This window comes from Quercus lobata, chromosome 5, assembly GCF_001633185.2.
Source record: "Quercus lobata isolate SW786 chromosome 5, ValleyOak3.0 Primary Assembly, whole genome shotgun sequence".
In the NCBI taxonomy this organism is placed as follows: Eukaryota; Viridiplantae; Streptophyta; class Magnoliopsida; order Fagales; family Fagaceae; genus Quercus; species Quercus lobata.
In genome coordinates, this window is record NC_044908.1 from 14,962,543 (window position 1) to 14,986,662 (window position 24,120).

The 24,120-nt window shown below is 34.6% G+C and overlaps 2 protein-coding genes and 1 long non-coding RNA gene across 5 annotated transcripts; all 3 read left to right on the top strand.

Annotated features, from left to right (window-relative positions):
• Positions 1-4,389: 4,389 nt before the first annotated feature.
• Positions 4,390-11,191, top strand: LOC115991490 (ABC transporter C family member 8-like). Of its 3 annotated transcripts, XR_004092203.1 has the most exons (7): positions 4,390-5,045; positions 5,081-6,873; positions 7,785-7,857; positions 8,244-8,358; positions 9,057-10,396; positions 10,480-10,800; positions 10,911-10,923. XR_004092203.1 is itself a non-coding variant. In XM_031115229.1 (6 exons), the coding sequence occupies exons 4-5, from the start codon at positions 9,740-9,742 to the stop codon at positions 10,786-10,788; spliced, it is 966 nt and encodes a 321-aa protein (XP_030971089.1). In that variant the 5' UTR covers positions 6,848-6,873; positions 7,785-7,857; positions 8,244-8,358; positions 9,057-9,739; the 3' UTR covers positions 10,789-10,800; positions 11,101-11,191. The 3 variants fall into 3 exon arrangements, 2 of the variants coding, with proteins under 2 accessions (XP_030971089.1, XP_030971088.1); XM_031115229.1 differs by lacking the exons at positions 4,390-5,045; positions 10,911-10,923 and adding an exon at positions 11,101-11,191 and having other exon boundaries at positions 6,848-6,873; XM_031115228.1 differs by lacking the exon at positions 4,390-5,045 and having other exon boundaries at positions 6,848-6,873.
• A 1,114-nt stretch (positions 11,192-12,305) lies between these two features.
• LOC115991492 lies at positions 12,306-12,943 on the top strand. Its single transcript, XR_004092204.1, has 3 exons — positions 12,306-12,398; positions 12,500-12,714; positions 12,852-12,943. It is a non-coding gene; the product is annotated as an uncharacterized LOC115991492 (long non-coding RNA).
• Positions 12,944-13,055: 112 nt separating this feature from the next.
• On the top strand, positions 13,056-13,800 carry LOC115990025 (ABC transporter C family member 8-like). Its single transcript, XM_031113887.1, has 4 exons — positions 13,056-13,157; positions 13,258-13,321; positions 13,438-13,677; positions 13,772-13,800. Exons 1-4 carry the CDS (start codon positions 13,056-13,058, stop codon positions 13,798-13,800), a joined length of 435 nt encoding a protein of 144 aa, XP_030969747.1.
• The last annotated feature ends 10,320 nt before the right edge of the window (positions 13,801-24,120 follow it).

Below are 24,120 nucleotides of genomic sequence, written 5' to 3' on the forward strand. Positions count from 1 at the left end.
AAATTTGTAAATTTGCTATTTTAAAAATAATACGTACTTCTGTCATTTTATCATGTAGAATTCCCATCCATATTTGAGATTATAGTAATTTAAACTAAACAATTAAACCAAACATAAAACCAAGTTTGAGATAACAAAGAAACTTAAATATGCAATCACATTCCAATTTCAAATTCTTTCTAGAAACATATTACCAATAAATACGCAAGAAACAATATAGAATAAAGGAGAAGACTGGTAAATACCTGGCTTTTCTCATCGTGCTATCGTATTAAGAGTCTTACACAGATAAAGATCCACAATTCCAAATAACCCAGATAACAAAATGCCAAATACTTATCTAAAAACAATAAAATCCAATTTTTAGCCATCATTCAAGAAACATTAATAGAATAAAACAGATTAAATAAACCAACTGCAACTGAAAAAGAACTACAAATGCAAAGAAAAAAGTACAACAAAAGCATTCAGAACATAAAAATCATCCAAGTCACAGTTAGGAATAGCTAAACACTTCCTATCAATCACATAGGTAATACCTCCCTTCATACCAAGTACAATTGAGGGTTGCTACTAAATTTGTGGGCTAAAGTAAAAAGTTCAGTCCAACACATAGAGGAGAGTCCTAGTAATCTAATCATTATTGATTCTGAATATAAAGAAAACAATGTCAAAGGAATTCAAATTAAGATCATCCAAGGCAGTACTGATGTTTTCCCAATACACACACACTCAATATGTTCTACATACAGAACAAATACAAAGATAAGTAAGACAAAACCCTCAAACCCACATTGCTCTTTTTATAGAACTTGACATACAAAACAGAAAATTGGTTATATCATAGGTGCTAAAAAGTACTCAATACAAAAAGTTATTTAAAAACAATGCAGAAAGTTATTCAAAACAATGCAGATTTTATGAAATAGTACAGTGCAGATTTTTATGAAACAGTGCAGTGCAAATTTTGGTTGATTTTGGTTGTAAAAAAAGAATGCAGATTTTAGATGTAAGATAGTGCAAATTTTATGTAGAAAAATAGTGCAGAAAAATAATGTTTTGAAGAAGAAATCCTTCTAACAAATTGGATCCATAGACCAAATTTTACACATAGAGAACAAAACACAAAGATAACCAAGACAAAACCTTCAAACCCACATTACTCCTTTTATAGCACTTGACATACGAAACCTGATTTATTTAGATTCAAATGCATGTTAGAAACAAAAATCCCAAAGCCAAAACCTATTAGTAAAATCACATACCAACCAATACAAAGTACAAATTAAATCATAGGAACAAATCACAGTGTTCCTTTTATAGAACTTGACATAAAAAAAAAAAATAAATAAAAAATTCTAAAGCCAAAGCCAAATAGTAAAATCACATACCAAACAATACAAATTTTAGGCCATGAATTGCGATTGTAACAAATAATCTCTAAAAAATTAAACACTATTTATAATATAGTGTTCTGTACTTGCCAACATACTAATGTAGAGGTACATGGGTAGGAAGTATCGGAATTTGGGGGAGATATTAAAAGTCACAAACCAAAACAATGTAGAATTAAAACCTTTAATATAGACAGCAATGCATCAACCACACATTAATAACACTAAAAGAAAATTACACAATCAACCTTTCATATATACATTACTAATTAAATTCACACACATGCTAAATGTTTCAGTATCATATTTCACTAAACAATCAATGAGTAAAATAAGAAACATAGAAATATGATACACACCAACATTGATGTAATACACTAAAAAAAAATAGTACTAACATAGTGTTGGCAATGCAAGAACACACAAAAGGTGCATTTCACTTATAAATGGCCTCGCTGAATGGTCAACAACAGAAGAGAAATATGATAGAGAAAGCACAAGATTAAAGCTACTAAAAAAGAAAATGAGCATTTTGAACTTACCAGTTACCAGTATTGCCCAAAAACAATGTAGAGTATGAAAAATCAGCAAATCCGAAGAGAATGTATATTGGAAACTTAATTGGATTAGGAATCTCTCAACTTATGACTATCAACCTTAGCGTCAAAACTTCTCTCTTCTTGTATCCATCTGGGTTGGAAAAAACACAATGAGAAAGAAACATAAATCTTGCATACTTTCATGAGTTGGAGGACCCTAAAATTATCATTGACATAAATCACAAATTACAATGAGAAAGAAACATTGTTAAATCTACATTGAAAATTTAAACACTACCAAAATTCAAACATTTTTTGAGGGCTGAGTTATTGTTTTTCATAATTATAGTCCTCAGATGCTTTGGCTAGGCAATTTGACATATATTGATTTGAAGTTAAAGCATCTCTTGAAATAGTCGCCACTATAGAAGGATCTTATACATTATGGAGAAACAAAGACTTTTTTTTTCCAATCAATAATAGAGAATTAAAATGTGATTCAATCTCTTTCTTTAATTCTCAAACTACAAATACTAACCCTTTAAACAAATAATGATGATGAAGACACAATTAAGGACATCAAACGTGCTCAGAATAACAATATGTGTTATATCATACCTTTAGCAAGTGTAAAATAAGACAGTATTGTACTTGTCCAAAAATGTGTCTAATTCCTCTATCAAAATTATCCATTGACTGCATACCTTCACACACGATCATAGTCTCGATGCCAATTCCATTCCATTCCTAATTGAAGACATAATTGAAACTCAACTTTGAGCCTCTGTCCCATTTAAAACAATTTCAATCTGAATTTTAACCCATATCAGTAACTATCATTTCATCAAATGAATAGCTATGCAAATTTCATCATTTCAATTGGAAAAAGTAGCTACTTGGAAAAGGCAGTAACTATCATCAATATACAATTTACGATAAACAAAAGGACCAAAATTGTATTATTAGTACAATCTAACGGGTCACTACCAAACTGTTCCAATACCAAAACTTATCTTGTTCCTATTAGGGACATAAAACATGGTCTCAGTCAACACACCACATTCTCCCTCAAATCTACATTCTAGTAGAGGGATCTCATTCCTAGCCAAATCATTTTTCCTTTAATACCAAAAGGTATATTATGTCCAGATAAAAGCAATCCTTAAGATTATTAAAACCTGATGCCAGTAAGAGCACCTCAATGTTCCACAAATTCAGCAACTATGCAACAATATTGGTTCCTAAGGAAAAAAGAAAAAAAAAAAGAAAAAAGAAAAAAAAAAGCCATGCACGACCCAAATATATAATCCAACAATATGCACAAAATGCTCTTCTTTTCTAATAAATCAGATCATTCACATAAGCATAAAAGAAGAAGAAGAGAGATAGAGATAGACCTGGTGATGCCAACGGTGACAACCGAAAAGGCAACCACACCTCTGCTAGGATTCACTTGGCGTTGGGACTGAGTAATTGGCATCATCATCATTACCTGAAACCAAAACTCAAAAAATAAGTTTTAGAGAAAATCGTAGAGAAGAATTTCTTGAGAAACAGATCAATCAAATAGGAAAGAGAATGACAGAGGGGGAATTCTTTAACCTAATCGGCTCTGTGGCTGAATCCGTCCATGGAGAAAAGAGGTTGAGAGTGGAGACCAAGGAAACTCCTGCATAGGTCTAGCACGTTGGCTGCCTTAGGTATAGGGTTTGCTTTGGAGATACAGATTGATGATTAAATTTGATTTTAGGGAAGTAGTATCGGTTTTAGAGAAGAGAGAGGAGAAGAAGATGGCGTTTGGGATTGATTTCCAGAGTTGGGTTTTGGGGAGAAGGGTAGAGAAATAGAGAGAAACGATTCAGAGTTAGATTTGTAGGTAGAGTTGGGTTTTGGGGAGAAGGGTAGAGAAATAGAGAGAGAGAGGATTCAGAGTGGATTTGTGGGTATCAGGTTTGATTTTAACGATTGTGGAACAAAATTTGGACTTCTTTTTTTTAACTTAATTATTATTTTTTTTTAATTTAATTAATGCTGACGTGAAAAATTGTGGAAGTTTCAAAAGTTTCGGTTTTATATATATATATATATATATATATATATATATATATATATATATATAGATGACGAGTTAATTACAATATACTCACACTTCAGATTTTCTTCCGTCAAACTTCTATTCCTTCGTTACTATGGGTGCCTCTTTTGCAACTCATCATGTGCTTTTCATAGTATGGTCCCTTTCCGTTACCTTCAGTTTAAGCTTCTTCTTTTTCAAAGCAGAGTCAATCTCAAGTGTCTCTTGCAATGAAAAAGACAAGCAAGCCCTTCTAACGCTCAAACGTGGTCTCACTGATCATGGACGCGTCCTGTCATCCTGGTCTGACCATAAAGGTTGCTGTATGTGGGACGGAGTTTTCTGTGACAATAAAACTGGCCGAGTCAGTGAGCTCCACCTTAATTATCCAATGAGGTTAGGCGGTGAGATTAGTGGTTCGTTGCTCCAATTAGAACATTTGAATTACTTGAATTTGAGTTACAATGACTTTAATTGTACTCCGATCCCATCTTTCCTTGGTTCAATGTACAGTCTCACACATCTTGATCTCTCAGGCGCTAACTTCTGTGGACTCATTCCTCATCAGCTTGGGAACCTTTCAAGCCTTCGCTATCTGTCTCTTGGAAATAATTCTGACCTTTATGTAGATAACCTTCGTTGGATGTTTGGTCTCTCTGCCATTCAATACCTTGAACTAAGTGATGCTGACCTTCACAGAGAAGTTGATTGGCTTCAAATAATGAGTAAGTTCCCATCTCTTTCACAGCTATACTTGGAAAATTGTCAGCTTGATAGCCTGAATCCATCCCTTGGATTTGTCAATTTCACGTCTCTTCAATTCCTTCATCTTTCTGGAAATCATTTCAATCATGAGATACCTAATTGGTTCTCTAATCTCAGTACAAGCCTCTTAGGGCTTGCTCTGTTCAACAATTCTTTCAAAGGCAATATACCGCCTAGCATTTTCAATTTAGAGAAATTAGAATATCTATCCTTGTGTCTCAATAAGCTAACTGAACAAATTCTAGAGCCGTTAGGCCAACTTAAGCATCTAACATATCTTGATCTATACTTATCAAAAAAAAAAAAAAATATCTTGATCTCGGAATTAATTCTTTAAATGGTCCTATACCTTCTTCCTTTGGGAATTTATCTCGTATGAGAATATTATGCCTCAACCAAAATCAGTTGAATGGCACCATTCCAAACAGTCTTTGGCTTCTCTCTGAGTTAGAGATGTTGTATGTCGGAAAAAATTCTTTAACAGGTACCGTAGATGAAGGGCATTTCCAAAGACTCTCAAAATTAAAGCATCTCTATATGTCTAAAACACGTTTGTTCTTTAATGTCAATTCCAATTGGGATCCCCCCTTCCAACTTGACTATGCCTCCATCAGCTCAATCAAGATAGGTCCTAAATTTCCTTCATGGCTACAATCACAAAGATCCCTCAGTTTTTTAGATATGTCCATGTCAGGAATTTCAGGCAAAGCTCCAGGTTGGTTCTGGAATTGGACTTCAAACATTACAGTTATCAATCTCTCTAACAACCACATAGAATGTGATGTATCAGACATTTTTTTGAGTTCTACTGTCAAAGTGCTCAATATAGCTAACAACTCATTTTATGGACCCATTTCTACTTTCTTATGCCAAAAGAATATTAGAAAGAATAAATTAGAGGTTTTAGACGCATCAAACAATCTCTTATCAGGAGAACTTTCTCACTGCTGGAAGTATTGGCAGTCTTTGATCCATTTAAACTTAGGGAGCAATAATCTAGTAGGTAGAATTCCCTACTCCATGGGGGCTTTAGTTAACCTCCAATCATTGCGTTTACAAAACAATAGCATCTATGGAGATATTCCTTCATCATTGAAAAAGTGCTCAAATCTGAGTCTCATTGATATGGGTGAAAATCATTTGTCCATCATACCACTATGGATTGGAGAAATGACAAATCTTACAGTTCTCCGTCTAAGATCAAGTGAATTCAAGGGTTATATACCTCAACAAATATGCCAACTTTCTTCTCTTAGAGTATTGAATCTTGCCAATAATAGCCTATCAGGATCTATACCAAACTGCTTGAAAAATATTAGTGCCATGGCATTACCAGATCCCGATGTTATTTCTTCTGATGTTATTTCATTTTATTATATGCCTTATACATGTTCGTATATACATTTATGCTATATTGAGCATGTTCAGTTGGTTCCCAAAGGGAAAGAAATGGAATACAAAGAGAACCTTAAATTAGTTAGGCTCATAGACCTTTCAAGTAACAACTTGTCTGGATCAATCCTTGCTGAAATTTCTGATCTTTCCAAATTACGTTTTTTGAATTTGTCTCGAAATCATTTGATGGGAAAGATACCAGAAAAAATTGGGAGTATGAAAGAGTTAGAGTCAATTGATCTCTCACAAAATCATTTATCTGGTGAAATTCCTCCAAGCATGTCTGATATGACATTTCTTAGTCTCTTGGATTTGTCATACAACAACCTCTCGGGTAGAATTCCTTCAAGTACTCAGCTTCAATCATTTGATGCCCAGAGTTACATTGGAAATCCTCAGTTATGTGGTGATCCTCTTCCAAAAAGCTGCACAATTGAGGAACAATCTTTGAATAGATCACCAATTGGCAATGTTGAAGATGATTCTAAAAACTCCAGCTTCTACATTGGTATGGGAGTTGGATTTGCAACTGGCTTTTGGGCAATTTGCGGAGCTCTCTTCTTTAATAGGACTTGGAGGCATGCTTATTTTAGATTTGCCGATGAAATAAAAGATTGGATTTATGTGACTGCAATGAGAAAGATGAATTTATTGGAAAAGCTAAGAGTCCACCTTAGTAAGTGAGGCATCGTTATCTAGCCAAAAGGTATTGCTTCAAGTTATATGTCCTTAATATTGTTTTTTTCATGTTGATGTTGTAGTCAACTACTTTGAATATACAATTTAATTCATAGCTAAATGTGATGGTCATTTGGATTTTATTTCACTAATATGACATAACTTTAGCCTTGGTTTATATTTCGTTTAAAGACATTTTTCTTTTAATAGGTAGATAGTAGGGGAGGGGGAGGTGTGGCTTGAGCTGTAGACATAGAGTACTACAATAGATACCATTACTGTTGGGCTACCACTAAACTTTGTTTAGAGACATTTGAAGCGGATAAAGAGGGAACTCATTGAAATACCCAAAATAGGAACAAAGTGGTACTATGACAGACTCATATACATAATACATCAAATATGTAGTGTAGAATTTTATTTATTTATTTATAATTATTATTATAAATAGGATGCAAAGCATGAGTTATAACCTCATATGCTGTAAGCTTCAATTCAATTGGAGGATTTACTAGTAGAATATCAAAGAGGTGGACTTAACCTGAATTCTTAGAATTTCAACATGATGTATTTTGAATTGAGGTTAAAGAAGAATTATTATACTCACATCACTATTATTGAAAATTGCAATTCATTTAAGGAAGAATTATTTCTCCATCAGCATTAATTCAAAGTTCTGGTCACTAAACAAAAAATTGTGCTTCCTGGACTCATTGATTTATTTCGCAATGACTTTTCAATTCCACAAACTCCAAGAGGCCCTCAATTGAGCCAAATCTATGACCGTTACTGAATTGAATTGGGTTTTTCATAACAATATTAATCATAAAGTTTAAAACTTCCTTTCATTTATGCAATGTTTTCTTATCTTTTTCTTCTTTATTTTTTTTTTCGTGCTTTTGTATGACCCTTTTGCTCTTTCACAAACGATATTCACAGGCTGTGAAAACTATTGCAATCCAAGACATTTACAAGTTGAAGCAGACATAAATAAATTGTTTCTATATGACAGGTCAGTGTAACTATGACTTTGTTCTCTAAATTATCTCGTTTATTACCTCTGCATACGAACTATATGTGGCTATTGCCTATTGGTACTAGCCAATTTCACTAAGGATGTTGTTTGTATTAATGTGCAAAGATAGGGACCATATCAGTAGTGTAGACCATTTGATTGGTTTTTATTAGCCTCTTGAATGAGTTTTTTACCTAATTATTTTGATATACATGCTTATGTTTGAAGTAGTAACTATATGGAGTTTGATGTTATGGTCAAATTAATTAAAGCAAATTAATGCAAGGAAATGACACACAATCAGGCAAAGAAATAATGTGCCAAACATGAAAAAAAAAATGATGCCAAGGGAGTGACTGGTTGAGCTTTGATGATTCTGACAGCATTTATTTGATGGGAATATGCTACAAGGAAGCTAAGTAGGCTGGTGCGCTACTAGAGGTGCCAAGTGAACCATAGAAGTTCTTCCAGCAATGATTTCCTTGGGGAGCTCACTTGGTACATGCAATCTTCCTTCTCTGTGTGAATGGTTTTTTTGTTTCCTTCCCCCTTAATAACCATTAAGTAAGCATGTGTTGCAGTGAGTTGGGTTATAGAAGTTTTTTTTTTTCTTCTTTATAAAAGATGGAAAAGTTGGGTTATAGATTTTGTTCTTCTACAATTAAGTGAAGAATTTATGTTGTACATTTCAAATTGATGCCAACCGCTAGTAGTTCCTAAGATCTCATGATATCCATGAGATCTTGGGTTCGAAATCTCATACTTGCATCTTGTGGTCACCTTCATAGGATTCCTCCTTATAAGAACCTGGTGCATGTGGGATGAGGGGATTGAATACACTTGAGGGAATAGTTAGAAATACGAAGAGGTTTGGACACGCTCATTTGTTTAAAAAAAAAAAACGGTTGCCTATTATGGCATGTACAATAATTTTTCAAGCAATAAATGAATTACCATTTTGAATATTCTTTTAAATTTTTTTCTTCAGTAGTTTGTTCTCTTGCTTAATTTTTTTTTTCTTCAATTGTTTGTTCTCTTGCTTTGTTATCAATGAATTGCAGTTAATGTGTTCTTGGCAAACTCATTGGCTTTTACTTTTGCATCACTATTTTATTTGTTTTGACTTTTCCAACTTTTTTGTGTTTCTAGCATGAGTCTTTGCTGTTCTTACGGTTTCTCTTTTGATGTATATGCAGGGGGCATCTCATGGATTTGTTAAGAACTTTATTTGGGTTCTTACTGCCTTTAAAGAACAATTGTAGATGGTGTAAACCTATTCTTCCTATGTGCTTTCTACCTATTTTTGACCATAGCTATCATAGGAAAATGTTCTACAAGAAGTAGTAGAAAAGATTGCGTCTTGGTGGTAGTTTCACTGTGTTGTGCTCTTTGTAGCATTGGTTATTTATTTATGGGTTTATGGAATCTAATGGCCAAAAATGATGAATTCAATCATATGAGCTGGTTGGTTTACTTTGTTAGAGGACTGGTTTAAATCTCTTTTACACTTTCCTTGCTTTCTCAATGGTCCAAATTGATCAGTCTTCTAAACTCTTTTTGGTGGGCATTCTCTTTTGTATTGATTTCAATTCTGAATGTCCAAATTCTACTAAGAACATATAGCATTGAAATTTAGTGGCAGTCTACCAAAAGCAGTTAAAGCTTTCTAGCTTAGGAAGGAGAAGGCACTCAACTGGGGAGATAGTGAATTATATTGCAGTTGATGCTTATAGAATGGGTGAATTTCCATGGTGGTTCCATTCATCATGGAGCTTTGTACTGCAACTTTTCCTAGCCATTGGCATTCTTTTATGGGTTGTGGGTCTTGGTGCACTTATAGGTCTAGTTCCTCTTCTCGTATGTGGACTCCTTAACGTGCATGCCTTTCGCAATTATGCTACAGAAGTGTCAAACTCAGTTTATGATTGCCCAAGATGAAAGATTGAGATCCACTTCCGAGATCCTAAACAGTATGAAGATCATAAAGTTGCAATCATGGGAAGATAAATTTAAGAATTTGATTGAATCTGTCTGCAAAAATGAGTTCAAATGGTTGGCTGAAACTCAGTTTGCAAAGGCTTATGGCACATTGTTGTATTGGATGTCTCCAACCATCATTTCTTCAGTGGTCTTCTTGGGATGTATTATTTTTGGAAGTGCCCCTCTAAATGCTAGCATCATCTTCACAGTCCTTGCATCATTGAGGAGTATGGGAGATCCTGTGAGAATGATACCAGAAGCTCTTTCTTCTTTGGTCCAAGTGAAGATATCTTTCGATCGTCTCAATGCTTTTCTGCTTGATGATGAGCTGAAAAATGAAGAATTAAGGAGAATCCCCTTTCAGAAGTCGGATAAGAGTGTAAAGATACAATCAGGCAATTTCAGTTGGGATCCTGAAATAATGATTCCCACTCTAAGAGATGTGAACTTGGAAATGAGATGTGGGCAGAAAGTTGCTGTTTGTGGTCCAGTTGGGGCTGGGAAATCATCACTTCCCCATGCTGTACTAATGGAGATGCCAAAAATTTCTGGAACAGTGAGTAAAAAACTGACTGATTGCTTATAATTTTGCAACTGAATTTTTTGTCACTGATTTTGGTGCTTATTGCTCACTAACAGGTTAATGCATTTGGATCCATTGCCTATGTTTCTCAAACTTCTTGGATCCAAGGTGGGACTATTTGCGATAACATATTATATGGAAATCCTATGGACAAGACCAAATATGAGAAGGCCATAAAAGCATGTGCTTTGGACAAGGACATCAATAATTTCAACAATGGTGTTCTCACAGAAATAGGTCAGAGAGGGCTTAACATGAGTGGAGGACAGAAACAAAGGATTCAACTAGCTCGAGCTGTCTATAACGATGCTGATATCTATCTCCTTGGGGATCCATTCAGTGCAGTAGATGCTCATACAGCTTAAATTTTATTTAATGTAAGAGAAACTTGCTTCAAGTTTTTTCATGAATGTGAAATCTAGGATCAAGAAAGAATCCTCATCTTTGATGTAGTTTTTTAACCAAGTAAAAAAATATGAAATTGCAGGATTGTGTCATGGCTGCTCTTGAAAACAAAACGGTCATTCTAGTGACTAACCAAGTGGAGTTCCTCTCAGAAGTTGATAAATTTTTGGCAAATTTTTACGAAGTTCTAAAAGTTAAGCTTAGTTTTAAATTTTGTATGCATAAATTTTTGTTACTCATATCTAATAGTATTCTGTTTCTTAACTTTCCAGGTTATGAATGGTGGTCAAATTACTAAATCTGGAAGCTATGAGGAGCTCTTGACAGCTGTTACAGAACAGCTTGTGAATGCTCATAGAGATGCAATGACAGGACTGGGTCCTTCAAATAACGAAACTAAAGAAGAATCTCAGAAGTTAGATACGGTTCAGCCAGAGGTGTCTCAAGGGTCTAACCTCACTAAGGAAAACAGTGAGGGTGAGATTGCTGTGAAGGATCTACCAGGAGTACAACTAACCGAAGAAGAAGAAACAGAGATTAATGAAGTTGGATGGAAGCCATTCTGGGATTATATCATTGACTCAAAGGGATTGCTTCTTTTTTTCTTAGGCGTAGTAACTGAGATTGGTTTTGTTGGTCTTCAGGCTGCTGCGACATATTGGCTAGCTCTGGGCATTCAAATTCCGAAAAATCACTAGTGTCATTTTGATTGGAGTCTACACTGCAATTTCAACACTCAGTGCTCTCTTTGTATATATAAGGTCTTTCCTTGCAGCCTATCTTGGATTAAAAGCTTCTAGAGCCTTTTTCTCTGGGTTTACCAATGTTGTCTTTAAAGCTCCCATGTTATTCTTTGACTCAACCCCGTTGGCCGGATTTTGACTCGAGTAAGATTATTTATTTCTCGACCACGAATAAAAAATAAAAAATCTATACTGTAGTATGTATCTTGAAAGGGTATTTTATAATCAGAGCCTGTACTCAATTTGTACATTCATCTTATTGTTTCTCTTGCAGGCTTCATCAGATTTGAGTATTTTGGATTACGACGTACCTTTCTCCACAATATTTGTAGTGGCAGCAAGTATTGAACTTCTGACTACATTAGGAATTATGGCTTCTGTCACATGGGAAGTTCTTATTGTAGCCATTCTTGCTATGGTAGCTGCAAAATATGTTCAGGTAGATCTAATGATTCATATTTAGTTTTGATTTTTTTAACCTCTTTCATCAATAACGGACTGACAAAGCTCTCTCTTTTGCTTTTGCTCAAAGGGGTATTATCAACCCTCTGTGAGGGAACTAATAAGGATAAATGGAACTACAAAAGCACCGGTTATGAATTATGCAGCTGAGACTTCACTTGGAGCGGTCACAATTAGAGCTTTTAACATGGCGGACAAGTTTTTTGAGAACTATCTAAAGCTCACTGATTCTGATGCACGGCTTTTCTTCTATTCAAATGCAGCCATGGAGTGGTTAGTTTTAAGAATAGAAGTACTTCAGAATTTGACCCTCTTCACCGCAGCTTTCCTTCTTGTGTTGCTTCCCAAGGGTTTTATAGCTCCAGGTAACATAACTTCATTAGAACTGTCCATTTCTTGTGGCAAGGAGTTTTCAGACCGTCAAAAAATATTACTCATAAATCCTCCTTTCTTGGGTGGTCTGCAGGACTTGTGGGACTCTCTCTTTCTTATGCTCTATCACTGACAGGAACCCAAAATTTTCTGACTCGATGGTATAGCAGCTTATCAAACTACATCATCTCAGTTGAATAGATCAAACAATTCATGCACATACCATCAGAGCCTCCTGCTATTGTGGAGGACATGAGGCCACGGTCTTCATGGCCTTGAAAGGGTAGGATAGAGTTGCAAGCTTTAAAGGTAAGGAAGCATGTCATACATACCCCCATTTAGCTTTATCTACTTAAGTTTCATAGTGTTCTTCACATCGCTACCTCAATCATTTCAACTTCTAATTGATCAAATTGACTCCAATTATCATTTTTCTTGGGTTTCAGATAAGATATCGTCCAAATTCTCCATTAGTTCTCAAGGATATCACCTGCACTTTCAAAGAAGGGGCTAGAGTAGGAGTTGTGGGAAGAACAGGAAGTGGAAAAACTACCCTTATTAGTGCTTTATTTCGTTTAGCAGAGCCTGCAAGCGGGAAAATTCTTGTAGATGGGCTTGACATATGCTCCATTGGTTTGAAGGATTTTAGGATGAAACTCAGCATCATCCCTCAAGAGCCAACTCTTTTCAAGGGTAGCGTGCAGACTAACTTGGATCCTCTAGGTCTTTACTCTGATGATGATATATGGAAGGTAAGCCTGCTGATTCTCATCTTCAACAAATTCTTTTGTAATATTTTGTCTTCTTTTCTTTGCAAGCTTGGATCAACCCAACTCACATTTTCATTTATAGGCTCTTGAGAAGTGTCAGCTTAAGGCAACAATCAGCAGCCTACCTAGTCTGCTTGACTCTTCAGGTCAGTTTATGATTCTTTTTTAGAACTAACTAGAAGAATGAAGCATGTCATTTTCTATAGAGTGGTATTAAAGCAATATGGATAATATTGCTCATTAACTTTGATGTATTCAACAGTGAGTGATGAAGGTGAAAATTGGAGTGCTGGGCAACGCAAACTCTTCTGCCTCGGCAGAGTCCTCCTTAAAAGGAATAAAATTCTAGTTCTTGATGAAGCTACTGCTTCCATTGATTCTGCAACAGATGCCATTCTACAAAGAATTATCTGGCAGGAATTCTCAAAATGCACGGTGATAACAGTAGCACATAGAGTTCCTACTGTTATTGATAGTGATATGGTCATGGTCCTCTCTTATGGTGTGTTTATTTACTTTCCAACTTTCTTTTATACATACAGAGGGAATCCAGTTCAAAAGATTTTCCTCTTTCCCTTTTCTTTTTCGCCATATAGATAAATATGTACACAAACAAGATTCTTGAGAAACAGTTAAAATGGTTAAATATGAAGAAATTATATCTTTGTAATCTTTGTAATGAAACAAGATTGTGAACCAAGAAAATCAATAAGAAACGATGAGAAAATAAGAATCAGAGGGAGAAAATGTAGAAGCAAGAGAAGGAAGAGAAAGAGAGATTGAAAGGAAATCTATATTGATGAAAGAGCTGAATTGATAACTGTCATTCCCACCTACTCTAACTGTCATTTGAATCTCTCTCTGCTAGACGACATCGTTTGGTTGTCTATGGTAACAACGCTTAATTGAAACGGTGCGCATTGCTTAATAACATTGAGTGAAATGGTGCGCATTGCTTTAATGAAACGTTGTGTTGAAGAACCAATCTCTCTTCTCTTCATATCTGTGAAGCAAGACTCAGGTCTGTGGACATAGCACCTGGATCATCATCTCCTTCAACAAAATAAATGCAGGGGAAAGTATCGTTTTGGAACATGTCTAAACATGATGGCAATTATACCTGACAATTATCTTATAATGCTAAAAGAATTTCTTTGCTTAAGGGCTCCCTTGGCTTTATAGGTTTGTGTGAATCGGTAATGGATCAAAGGTAATTAATTATGTGCTTGGATGAGCAAATTCAATGGCTAATTTTACTTGGAAAAATAAGCTCATCATAAGTGAAAATATCCTGAAGAAAAGAGAATTTACAATTAGAACAATTGTGAGTACCTAGGGATACATGTGAAAGCTAGTTTTGTGTCCAAAAGGCCCGAAAGAGTCCCAATCCAAACTATTTCACTAAATTGTAATGATGTTAAGGCAGCTTATGCTAATCCGAGTTGGTTTGGTCTTGCAGGAAACTTATAGAATACTAGTTGCTAACCCGTGCGATATATGGGACAGCTATTGTGTACAAAGATTTAAACAATTCTTTGTTTCTTTATCTTTGATTTCACATTAGGACTCCTTTCCTTGATACGAAACATTAAATTACGAAATGGAAAATATAAATCAAACTTAAATTAAAATTAAAAATAGGATTTCAATCCTTTACATCCTCAAATATCCAATAAATGCTAAAATATCAATTTCCAATAAATTGAAAGACAGCTTTAAAGTACTTTTTGTATCTTCTTCCTTTGTTGTTCTTACATTCATTTGAAGTACCACTAATATAAGCTTGTTAATAAAACACGTTGAGAAATGTATTACGCCATGCAAAAGTAAGATATCAAATTTATAATTTTGCTATATTAAAAAAATATGCACTTCTCAAGCTAAAATTTGTTGTCCGTTTCTATAACAGAGCCAAAAACTTTCTTAACTATGTAGAATTCCCATCTAAACTTGAGATTATATTCATTTAATTATATTTGGAAAACAAATGTTTTTCCATTCAAATTTTCTACTTGCAAAGGTAGGTCGATTTTAGATTGTTGTCATGATACCTATTGACAAAGCATAAAACAGAGCAAAAATAAAAACCCCATTTCACAATCATCAATCAATAATATTTTAAACTAATCTATATATTACTAAAAGCTGAAGCATGACATTTATTACTGTTGAGCTCCTGTTGCACTACCTCATCACCACGTCATTTGCCACATAATTATTATTTATTATTTATTCCTATTTTTTTAAAAAAATATATATATATTAATAAATTATTGACTTTACATATTCATTTAACATCTATATATATTTCTTTTTTATTTCCAATTTTCCTATAATTTTTTTACATTCACTTATTTTTTAAATATTTACATTTTCTTCAACCTTTCTTCTTTCCTTACCTTTTCATCTTCTCACTACCCTCTACTTTAATATTACTATTCATCTTTCCCCTCATTTTCCTTTATTTGTCTCTTCTTATCCCTTCCTTTTTACTATAAATTTGTCACTATTTTCCATTCTTTGCATAGTTCTCTCTCTCTCTCTCTCTCTCTCTCTCTCTCAATGTTTTGGTGGATTTTTTTTTTATTGCATCTCTGCTTTAGATTGATAAATTTTTGTGATTTTAAGAACTCTAATTTAGGTTGATATGATTTAGTTTTCTGTTTTAAGTTATTATTATTATTATTATTTTGCTCTCTGATTGTTAAATTTTATTCGATTACATTATAAAAAAATTAAATATAGTAGATAAAAATAAAATAGTATTCCATTACATAGCATAATTTGGACAATTTAGTGTTTATTGTTATATCTTTTAATTTTTCTTCTCTTCTATTTTACTCAATATTGAAATTCAACCACATCCTCCTTATCATTAAATTATTTATATTTTCTCCCTTTTTTTGTTTTAAAAAATAAAAAAATGTAATATTTTACTTAAATTCAAATAAAAGAAAATTGTGCTAATCAAATTGTACTAATTTTTTTTTTTAACATTTACACTTTCTCCAACCTTTCTCATTCTCTTTACCTTTTCATCTCCCCAAACATTCTATCTTGATATCACTCTTTCTCTTTCCTTTTATCTTCCTTTATTTTGTTTCTTTTTATTATCGTCTTCTTAGTATAAATTTGTCATTCACTCTTCTATTCTTTACATAATTTTCTCTCACAAAAAAGGTGGTTATTTCCTACTCTTTCTATCACATTTTTTTGGTGGATTTTTATTTTTATTTTTCTTGCATCTCTATTTTAGCTTGATAAAGTTTTGTATTCTTTAGAACTCTATTTTGGTTGACGGGACTTAGTTTTGTGTTTTAAATTTTTTATTTTTATTTTTTTATGACTTTGATTGTTAAATATTATCATATTGCATTATAAATAATTAAAATTAGTATATAAGAATGTACTATTATTATATTACATAGAATTATTTGGATAAGTTAGTGTTTATTGTTATTGTGGGGCCCAAGTAATTTATGGGCCAGGCCCATTTACCCGTGGGGAATCCAAAGGTCCAAGCCGAGAAGGGTTATGACCCAAGCCCGATAATATAAAGCACAAGAGGGCCTTGGGGTACAGCCGAGGACAGTTCAGTCCTCGGTAGAACCCAAAGTCCCATTGGAAAGAGGGACAAAAACGGTATAGGACTAAACTTGAAAGAAAATCTAAAATATCAAGGGAAAGCTGCCCTTACTGCCATTCAATACTCTGCACTTGACAGAGCCGCATTCTTTGGCTTTTTCAACCACCCCCAACGACTTTGGGTATGGGCTGATAGGACAAGTATCAGTCCTGGAAAGTTTGACCCTACACATGGACGAAGGAAAGTGAACGCAGGCTAGTATAAAAGGATAGGTAAGTAATCTAGAGGAGGGGCTGGGAAAAATGGCCAAAAACCAGAGCCTCCCAGCCCACCTCCAGGAGAAAGACTCCAGGGGTGAAGAAAACTTAACCATGTATGAACACCACGAAAAACCCACTGCCTGGTGACCAAGGCCTAGCCTTTCAAACCCACGCTCTACAAATGATATTGTTTGGGCCTTTTTACGTGCGAACCCAACACCGTGGTGGTTCGTTACGAATCGTGTCCTCACAATTGGCGCCGTCTGTGGGAAAGGCTTGTGTGTTGGCATAGGCGGTGGGTCGAGAGAGTTCCTTTGTCATTTCTAACCGTTGGTTATAGAGTTCTAGTGTAAAGTTCCGCTAGGGGCTATGATTCTTGACTAGGGGCTACGTTTGCTAGCGTCAATCGCTTAGATGGCTCTAGGGGCTTGGCCGAGGATCTAATTCCTCTAAAGCCAAGGTCCCACGCCAAAAACTAGGTTTTAGACAGAACCAAGGCATTGCATGGTCCTCGGACTCAAGCCTATGGGGAAACCAACTACTTGGATGAGAAAACTGAGTTTTGGACAGAACCAAGGCATTGCATGGTCCTCGGACTCAAGCCTATGGGGAAACCAACTACTTAGATGAGAAAACTGAGTTTGGACAGAACCAAGGCATTGCATGGTCCTCGGACTCAAGCCTATGGGGAAACCAACTACTTGGATGAAAAAACTGAGTTTTGGACAGAACCAAGGCATTGCATGGTCCTCGGACTCAAGCCTATGGGGAAACCAACTACTTGGATGAAAAAACTAGTTTTGGACAGAACCAAGGCATTGCATGGTCCTCGGACTCAAGCCTATGGGGAAACCAACTACTTGGATGAAAAAACTGAGTTTTGGACAGAACCAAGGCATTGCATGGTCCTCGGACTCAAGCCTATGGGGAAACCAACTACTTGGATGAGGAAAACTAGGTTTTGGACAGAACCAAGGCATTGCATGGTCCTCGGACTCAAGCCTATGGGGAAACCAACTACTTGGATGAGGAAAACTAGGTTTTGGACAGAACCAAGGCATTGCATGGTCCTCGGACTCAAGCCTATGGGGAAACCAACTACTTGGATGAGGAAAACTGGGTTTTGGACAGAACCAAGGTATTGCATGGTCCTCAGACTCAAACCTATGGGGAAACCAACTACTTGGATGAGAAAAAGTTTGAGTTTTGTAAGGTTGGCTACTTAATAACAATTCTAAGTTACTCAATCCTCGGCTCAAATACTGTAAAAGGTTAATGCCACTAGGAGTGTTAAGAGGATGGTGAAATGCCCCACTATTCAGTAGCCTAGGGGGGCTGTTCATTTTGCGGGTGATATATCCTCGGATGGTTACTTCCTACACCGCGTCGAGCATTGAGCTATCACCTCGGCTAGTTTTGGGGATTAGGGCCCCAAGGATTGTACTCTAAGGTCGGTGGTATTGTGCTAGGCCGACTCAGTAAGCTCATCATAATGTCCATTCTTTTCCTGCCTAATGGGAGTGTCAGCCCTAAGTATCATTTGTTCGATTCAATATTATTAAGCCGGATTGTTTTTATAAACACAGAACAAGATCTTTTTATTAACTGGGACTTTGGTCCTAGACGTCGGTCACGATTTAAAAATAGAAAGAATTTACAAGATTGTATGTCTGTGCATTGCGTTATCATTTCGAAAATATAGAGATAGAACATGTGAAGTAAAGTGATAACAATTTTTATTAATATAAAGATGTATTACAACGTACAAAGAGGGGCTTAAACAAGCCTATACAAAAGATAGATTGCCAAAACCATAAAAAAAAAAAAAAAAACCAAAACAAAACAAAAAACAATAAAACAATACATTAAGTAAACAGCCAGATCTCTTTTTAAACTCGTCTCTGAAGTTCTTCCAAACTCTGCCTCAGTAGCGCCCATATCGAGAGAAGGACTTTTTTCAGAAGAAGATGGAGGAGATGAATGAAGAGAAGGAGGAGAAGAAGATGGAAGAGATGAAAAGAAAGAAAAAGGAGCAAAAGAGGGAGAAGGAAAAGCACCAGGATGGATCTGGTGGTGGAAAGAAGAAGAGAGAGAGGCAAAAGGAGACGCCAGTGAACGAAGAGAGGAAGAAGCAGGGGCACTTAGTCCCTGCCTCAGTCCTGACTCCTAACACACTGGTGCCATGTTAGGTATGCTCATAAGAGAGCGGTTGGTACTGATAATGGATGTTCTCGACTCAGTCACGTCGAAAGTTTGACGTAACGAGTCCCTGCTTCGGATTTTGGCTGAAAGGAAGGTGAGACAAATTTTGAGTCTCCGCCATCCTTGCCCTGACCGAGCCATTTCGAGCTTTATTAGAATATGGTGCTTCGGGGAAGGGTATGGTTCCTTCATTATTCGTTGTTATGGTGAACGTATTATGATTTGGTGTATAACTAATGGGTAAAGTAAACGCTAAGGGAGGCTAAGGATTTCAGATCTCAGAAAGATAAAAGGGTTTCTGTACGAAAGCGATAACTTCCTACTTGTCTTCTTATAGGAAGGGCAAAACGGAAGGTATTAAATTCATCCAGGTTTCTAAAAGAATTTGTAAACAAAGAGGTATCCGTTCCACTTCCCCACCTCATCAAACAAATCGTCGAATGTAAATGAGTCTCGTAAATAGAAGTCATTTAAAGCGCGTTTGGGATAACCAAACGGCGAGAACATGTCGGGAGTAAAATCAAAAGAATGTCTCGTAGATCGGTGCATTTCCTGGACAGATGGAAAACCGCCAGCATTAATGAAAGGCCGAATTAAAAGAGCCATAATAAAGGCTCGGCATTACCAAAACCCCCATTTCCAACCAAGAGGTTGGACAGCAGGGTTTTGAGGGGCTATTGTGGGGCCCAAGTAATTTATGGGCCAGGCCCATTTACCCATGGGAAATCCAAAGGTCCAAACCGAGGAGAGCTATGGCCCAAGCCCGATAATATAAAGCACAAGAGGGCCTTGGGGTACAGCCGAGGACAGTTCAGTCCTCGGCAGAACCCAAAGTACCATCGGAAAAAGTGACAAAAACGGTATAGGACTAAGCTTGAAAGAAAATCTAAAATATCAAGGGAAAGCTGTCCTTACTGCCATTCAATACTCTGCACCTGACAGAGCCGCATTCTTTGGCTTTTTCAACCACCCCCAACGACTTTGGGTATGGGCTGATAGGACAAGTATTAGTCCTGGAAAGTTTGACCCTACACGTGGACGAAAGACAGTGAACGCAGGCTAGTATAAAAGAAAAGGTAAGTAATCTAGAGGAGAGGCTGGGAAAAATGGCCAAAAACCAGAGCCTCCCAGCCCACCTCCAGGAGAAAGACTCCAGGAGTGAAGAAAACTTAACCATGTATGAACACCACCAAAAACCCACTGCCTAGTGACCAAGGCCTAGCCTTTCAAACCCACGCTCTACAAATGATATTGTTTGAGCCTTTTTACGTGCGAACCCAACACCGTGGTGGTTCGTTACGAATCGTGTCCTCACAGTTATGTATTTATTTTTATTTTTTTTCTCATATTATTTTATTTAACATTTAAATTCAGCCACATCCCCTATATATATCATTAAATTATTTTTATTTCCACTCCTTTTTCATTTTAGAAAATTTAAAATATAATATTTTGCCTAAATTAAATAAATAAAATTGTCCACATTAAGTGGAGTAATGCTAGGGAAACACTCATTCTCACACCCAATGCATCAAAGGAAGAATGAAATACAAAACAAATCAAGTTAGAAACACTAAATTTAAAAATAAAATAAAAAACTAATAATGCGTATTTAATGTCATAGAATCATAATCAAATTTTGGAAAACGATATGTTGCCAATGGAGAGAGAGAGAGAGAGAGAGAGAGAGAGAGATGGTATAGGTATAGAAAAAAACCAATACAAAGTAATAAAGAGTAGATAAAGAAAAAAAAAAAACAAACGTCAATTAGTAATCGTTAATTGGAAAACAAAAAGGTTGTAAGGGGAAGTAAAAAATAAAATAGAGATTACCATGTGGAGAACATTAAAACTTTACAGTGTAGTAACATAAACCGTTAAATTCACTTAAAAAATTAAATTAACAATCAACAATTAAATGCAATCATAGTACTAAATTTAAATTTAAAACTAATCAAACTCTAACTATGGAAACCATATTAATCATAACTAAAAAAGTGATGTTCTCTGATAGTAGTAGAAATTACATAAGAAATAAAGTTAGAAAATTTAAAAATCCATTTTTTGACATTTCATTTAACCTTATTTAATATATATATATATATATATATAATTTTCATACACTAATACTTTTGAAAATCTAATGAACAATGCTACCTCTCATTTATCATCTTTGTTATGCAAATCATCAGTTATTAAATATATAATAATGGTAAGAAGGGTTACAAATGAGATCACTAAAAATATATATATATATATATATATATAGATAAAATTAATTAGCCACTATCATTACGAAGTAGTAGTCTATAATTTTATGTATCCAAAAAAGTGAAATATATAGAGTTTTCTTAAAGGTATATGTAAAGATTCATTATATGTGTGTGTGTGTGTGTGTATAAAGGACCAATGGTTAATAACTAAAATTATAGTATTAATAAAATATTTAATGAGACCATGTTACAAAAATTATCATGCGCAACGCGCGAGTATGCGACTAGTATAAATAATAATTCATAAAACATTCATTAAAAAAGACATTTAATATTATTTACAATTCATATAAAATAATAGAATTTTTTAATGCAACTGGAATTGAATCTGGTTCTTTTTTTTTTTTTTTTTTTTTTTTTTTTTTTTAAGATCAAAGATAGAAAGAATCAATTTCTCAATATGCAGCTCTTGATACTTTTTTTGCACCATGTGTCCTAAATTATTTATTTTTAAAAAGTTTTATTTCTTAATTTTAGAATAAAATGTGGGATCACATCATAAATATTCATCCAAGTGAGTTATTAAGTATAAAAACTAAAGAGTCTAGAATAAATGAATCGTAAAAAAAAAAAAAAAAAAAAGTGCTTCACAAGAATTATAAAAAAAAAAAATTATATGGACAATTTACATTTTATACCTAATAATATCTTTATAAATTTTTTTAAAGAGTTAACAAAATATAAAAATGACTATCAATCCTTTATTTATTCTATTACTTTTTTAATCTTACCTTATATAGACTATTGAATCTTTTGATATCATTTTAGCAAAAAGGATTTTTTTTTTTTTTTTGATAGCATTAATTGGATAGTCATTAGTAAGAGGACAACATAAATATGTAAGTGGTATCCATTATGGTTCAGGATATAATTGTCATAACCAACATTCAGGTGCCCTAGTTGGTAAGATACTGGGCCATCAAGTCTCAGGACTTGTGTTTGAGTCTCAAACAACTCTGTGTGTTGGTGTTCTTTATATCTCATTTCCATCCCAAATGGTTTAAAGAATAATAAGTGAGTTTCTCACGGACTGAGAGTATGGGGTCTTGCCCCGAAGCGGGTAGGGTACTATTATGGTCACGCTTAGGTAGGGAAGCCACATGGGTCATCCCCCTTTAGCCATTTTTCAATTACCAAAAAAAAAAAAGGAAAAAGAAAAAAGAATATAGTTGTCATCATCTCTTGCTTTCAAGGTGTTTCCTTCAGTTGGGTCTCTAGAATTGAGAACGGTGCAGCTCATTGTTTTGCAAAATGGTCTTTTGAATTATAATTTTGTGGGGTCTTTTAGTGTTGGTTGCTGCCCTCCCTGTTTAGAGGCTGCTTTGGTTAAGGAGTCTATTATGTGTAATCTGGTTTGTTGTTAATAAAGTCTTTTTTCTCATAAAAAAAATTAACTCACAAGTCACAACTGGTAAATTAAATAAAAAACATAATATTGAGTCTTGTTCATAATTTTTTAAAATATATAGTGGGGAAAGAGAGAACTCTAGATATTTTCATTGAAAATATTTTAAAATATTTTGAGGTTCAAGCAAAAGGATAAAGCATTGCTCTTCAAGTATTGAATTTAAGTTAAGACTTAATTATAAATTTTTTAGGTGCAATACGTTAGATTCTCCGATTAAATTCAAAGACTGAATTCAATTGTTTTATAAACGATAACCTTGTTTATGCTTTATTAGTCAATGCAATAATGTGTTGAATTTATTCCCTAATATAGTCAAAAGGAACTTTGTTGTCTTTGAAATAATTTCCCAAAGATGTGGTTGTATTCAACAAGAAGACTTCAATTCTTTCACGGTTCTAATTGTTTGTTTAATGATTTCCCTTTCTACCCAAAAAAGCTTGAAGTATTAAATAACTTTTCATGAACGTTTTTTGTTCAATAATGAAAGCTTAATTAGACTTCTCCTCTATGTTTGCATTTTTGTTTTTTATTTTCTTTCTTCTTCATCTCACTTCACTCACACACATAGCCGACATAGAGAGTTGGCCTTCCTCTGTCTTTGTTTTCTAATGAGAAGAGAGAGAGTTTTTTTTGATGAGAAGTGAAAGAGAGAGCAAGGAAGAAAGAGTAACAGAGGAAAGAGAAAAGAATTTATTTTTTATTCAACCAGGTGATTATTTTAATAGATAAAATTTTTTGAAGTTGCAATAGTAAACGTTATAGTGTTCTCTATTTTAAGAGAATAACTGTAGTAACTCCATTCCAAAATATAGAGATAGAGAAGTAGTTGGTGTGAATTTCTGGTGTGTTTGCTCTCTAAAATTGGCTTTAAAAAGCCTATTGGAGATGCTCTTAAGCCATTCCAACCGAAACAAAAAGTAGAAAAAAAAAAAAAGGTACTCGACTGCACTAAGTTGAGTACTATAGAGCATGGTATTAGTGCAATTGAGTACCTTTTTTTTTTTTTTTTCCTACTTTTTGTTTCGATGGTAATGGCTTGAATAGTCAAACTTAGTGGCTTGACATAAGCCAACAAACCATTAAATGGATTGCATGTCCATGTCAGGAAGATGCATGATATTTAAGAAATTTCATGCGTGAAGAAATGCAAGAGCTTGCATTAAATGTTCTTCATGAATTGTCAAAGAAGATGGCCAAGAACAACACTTGACATGCA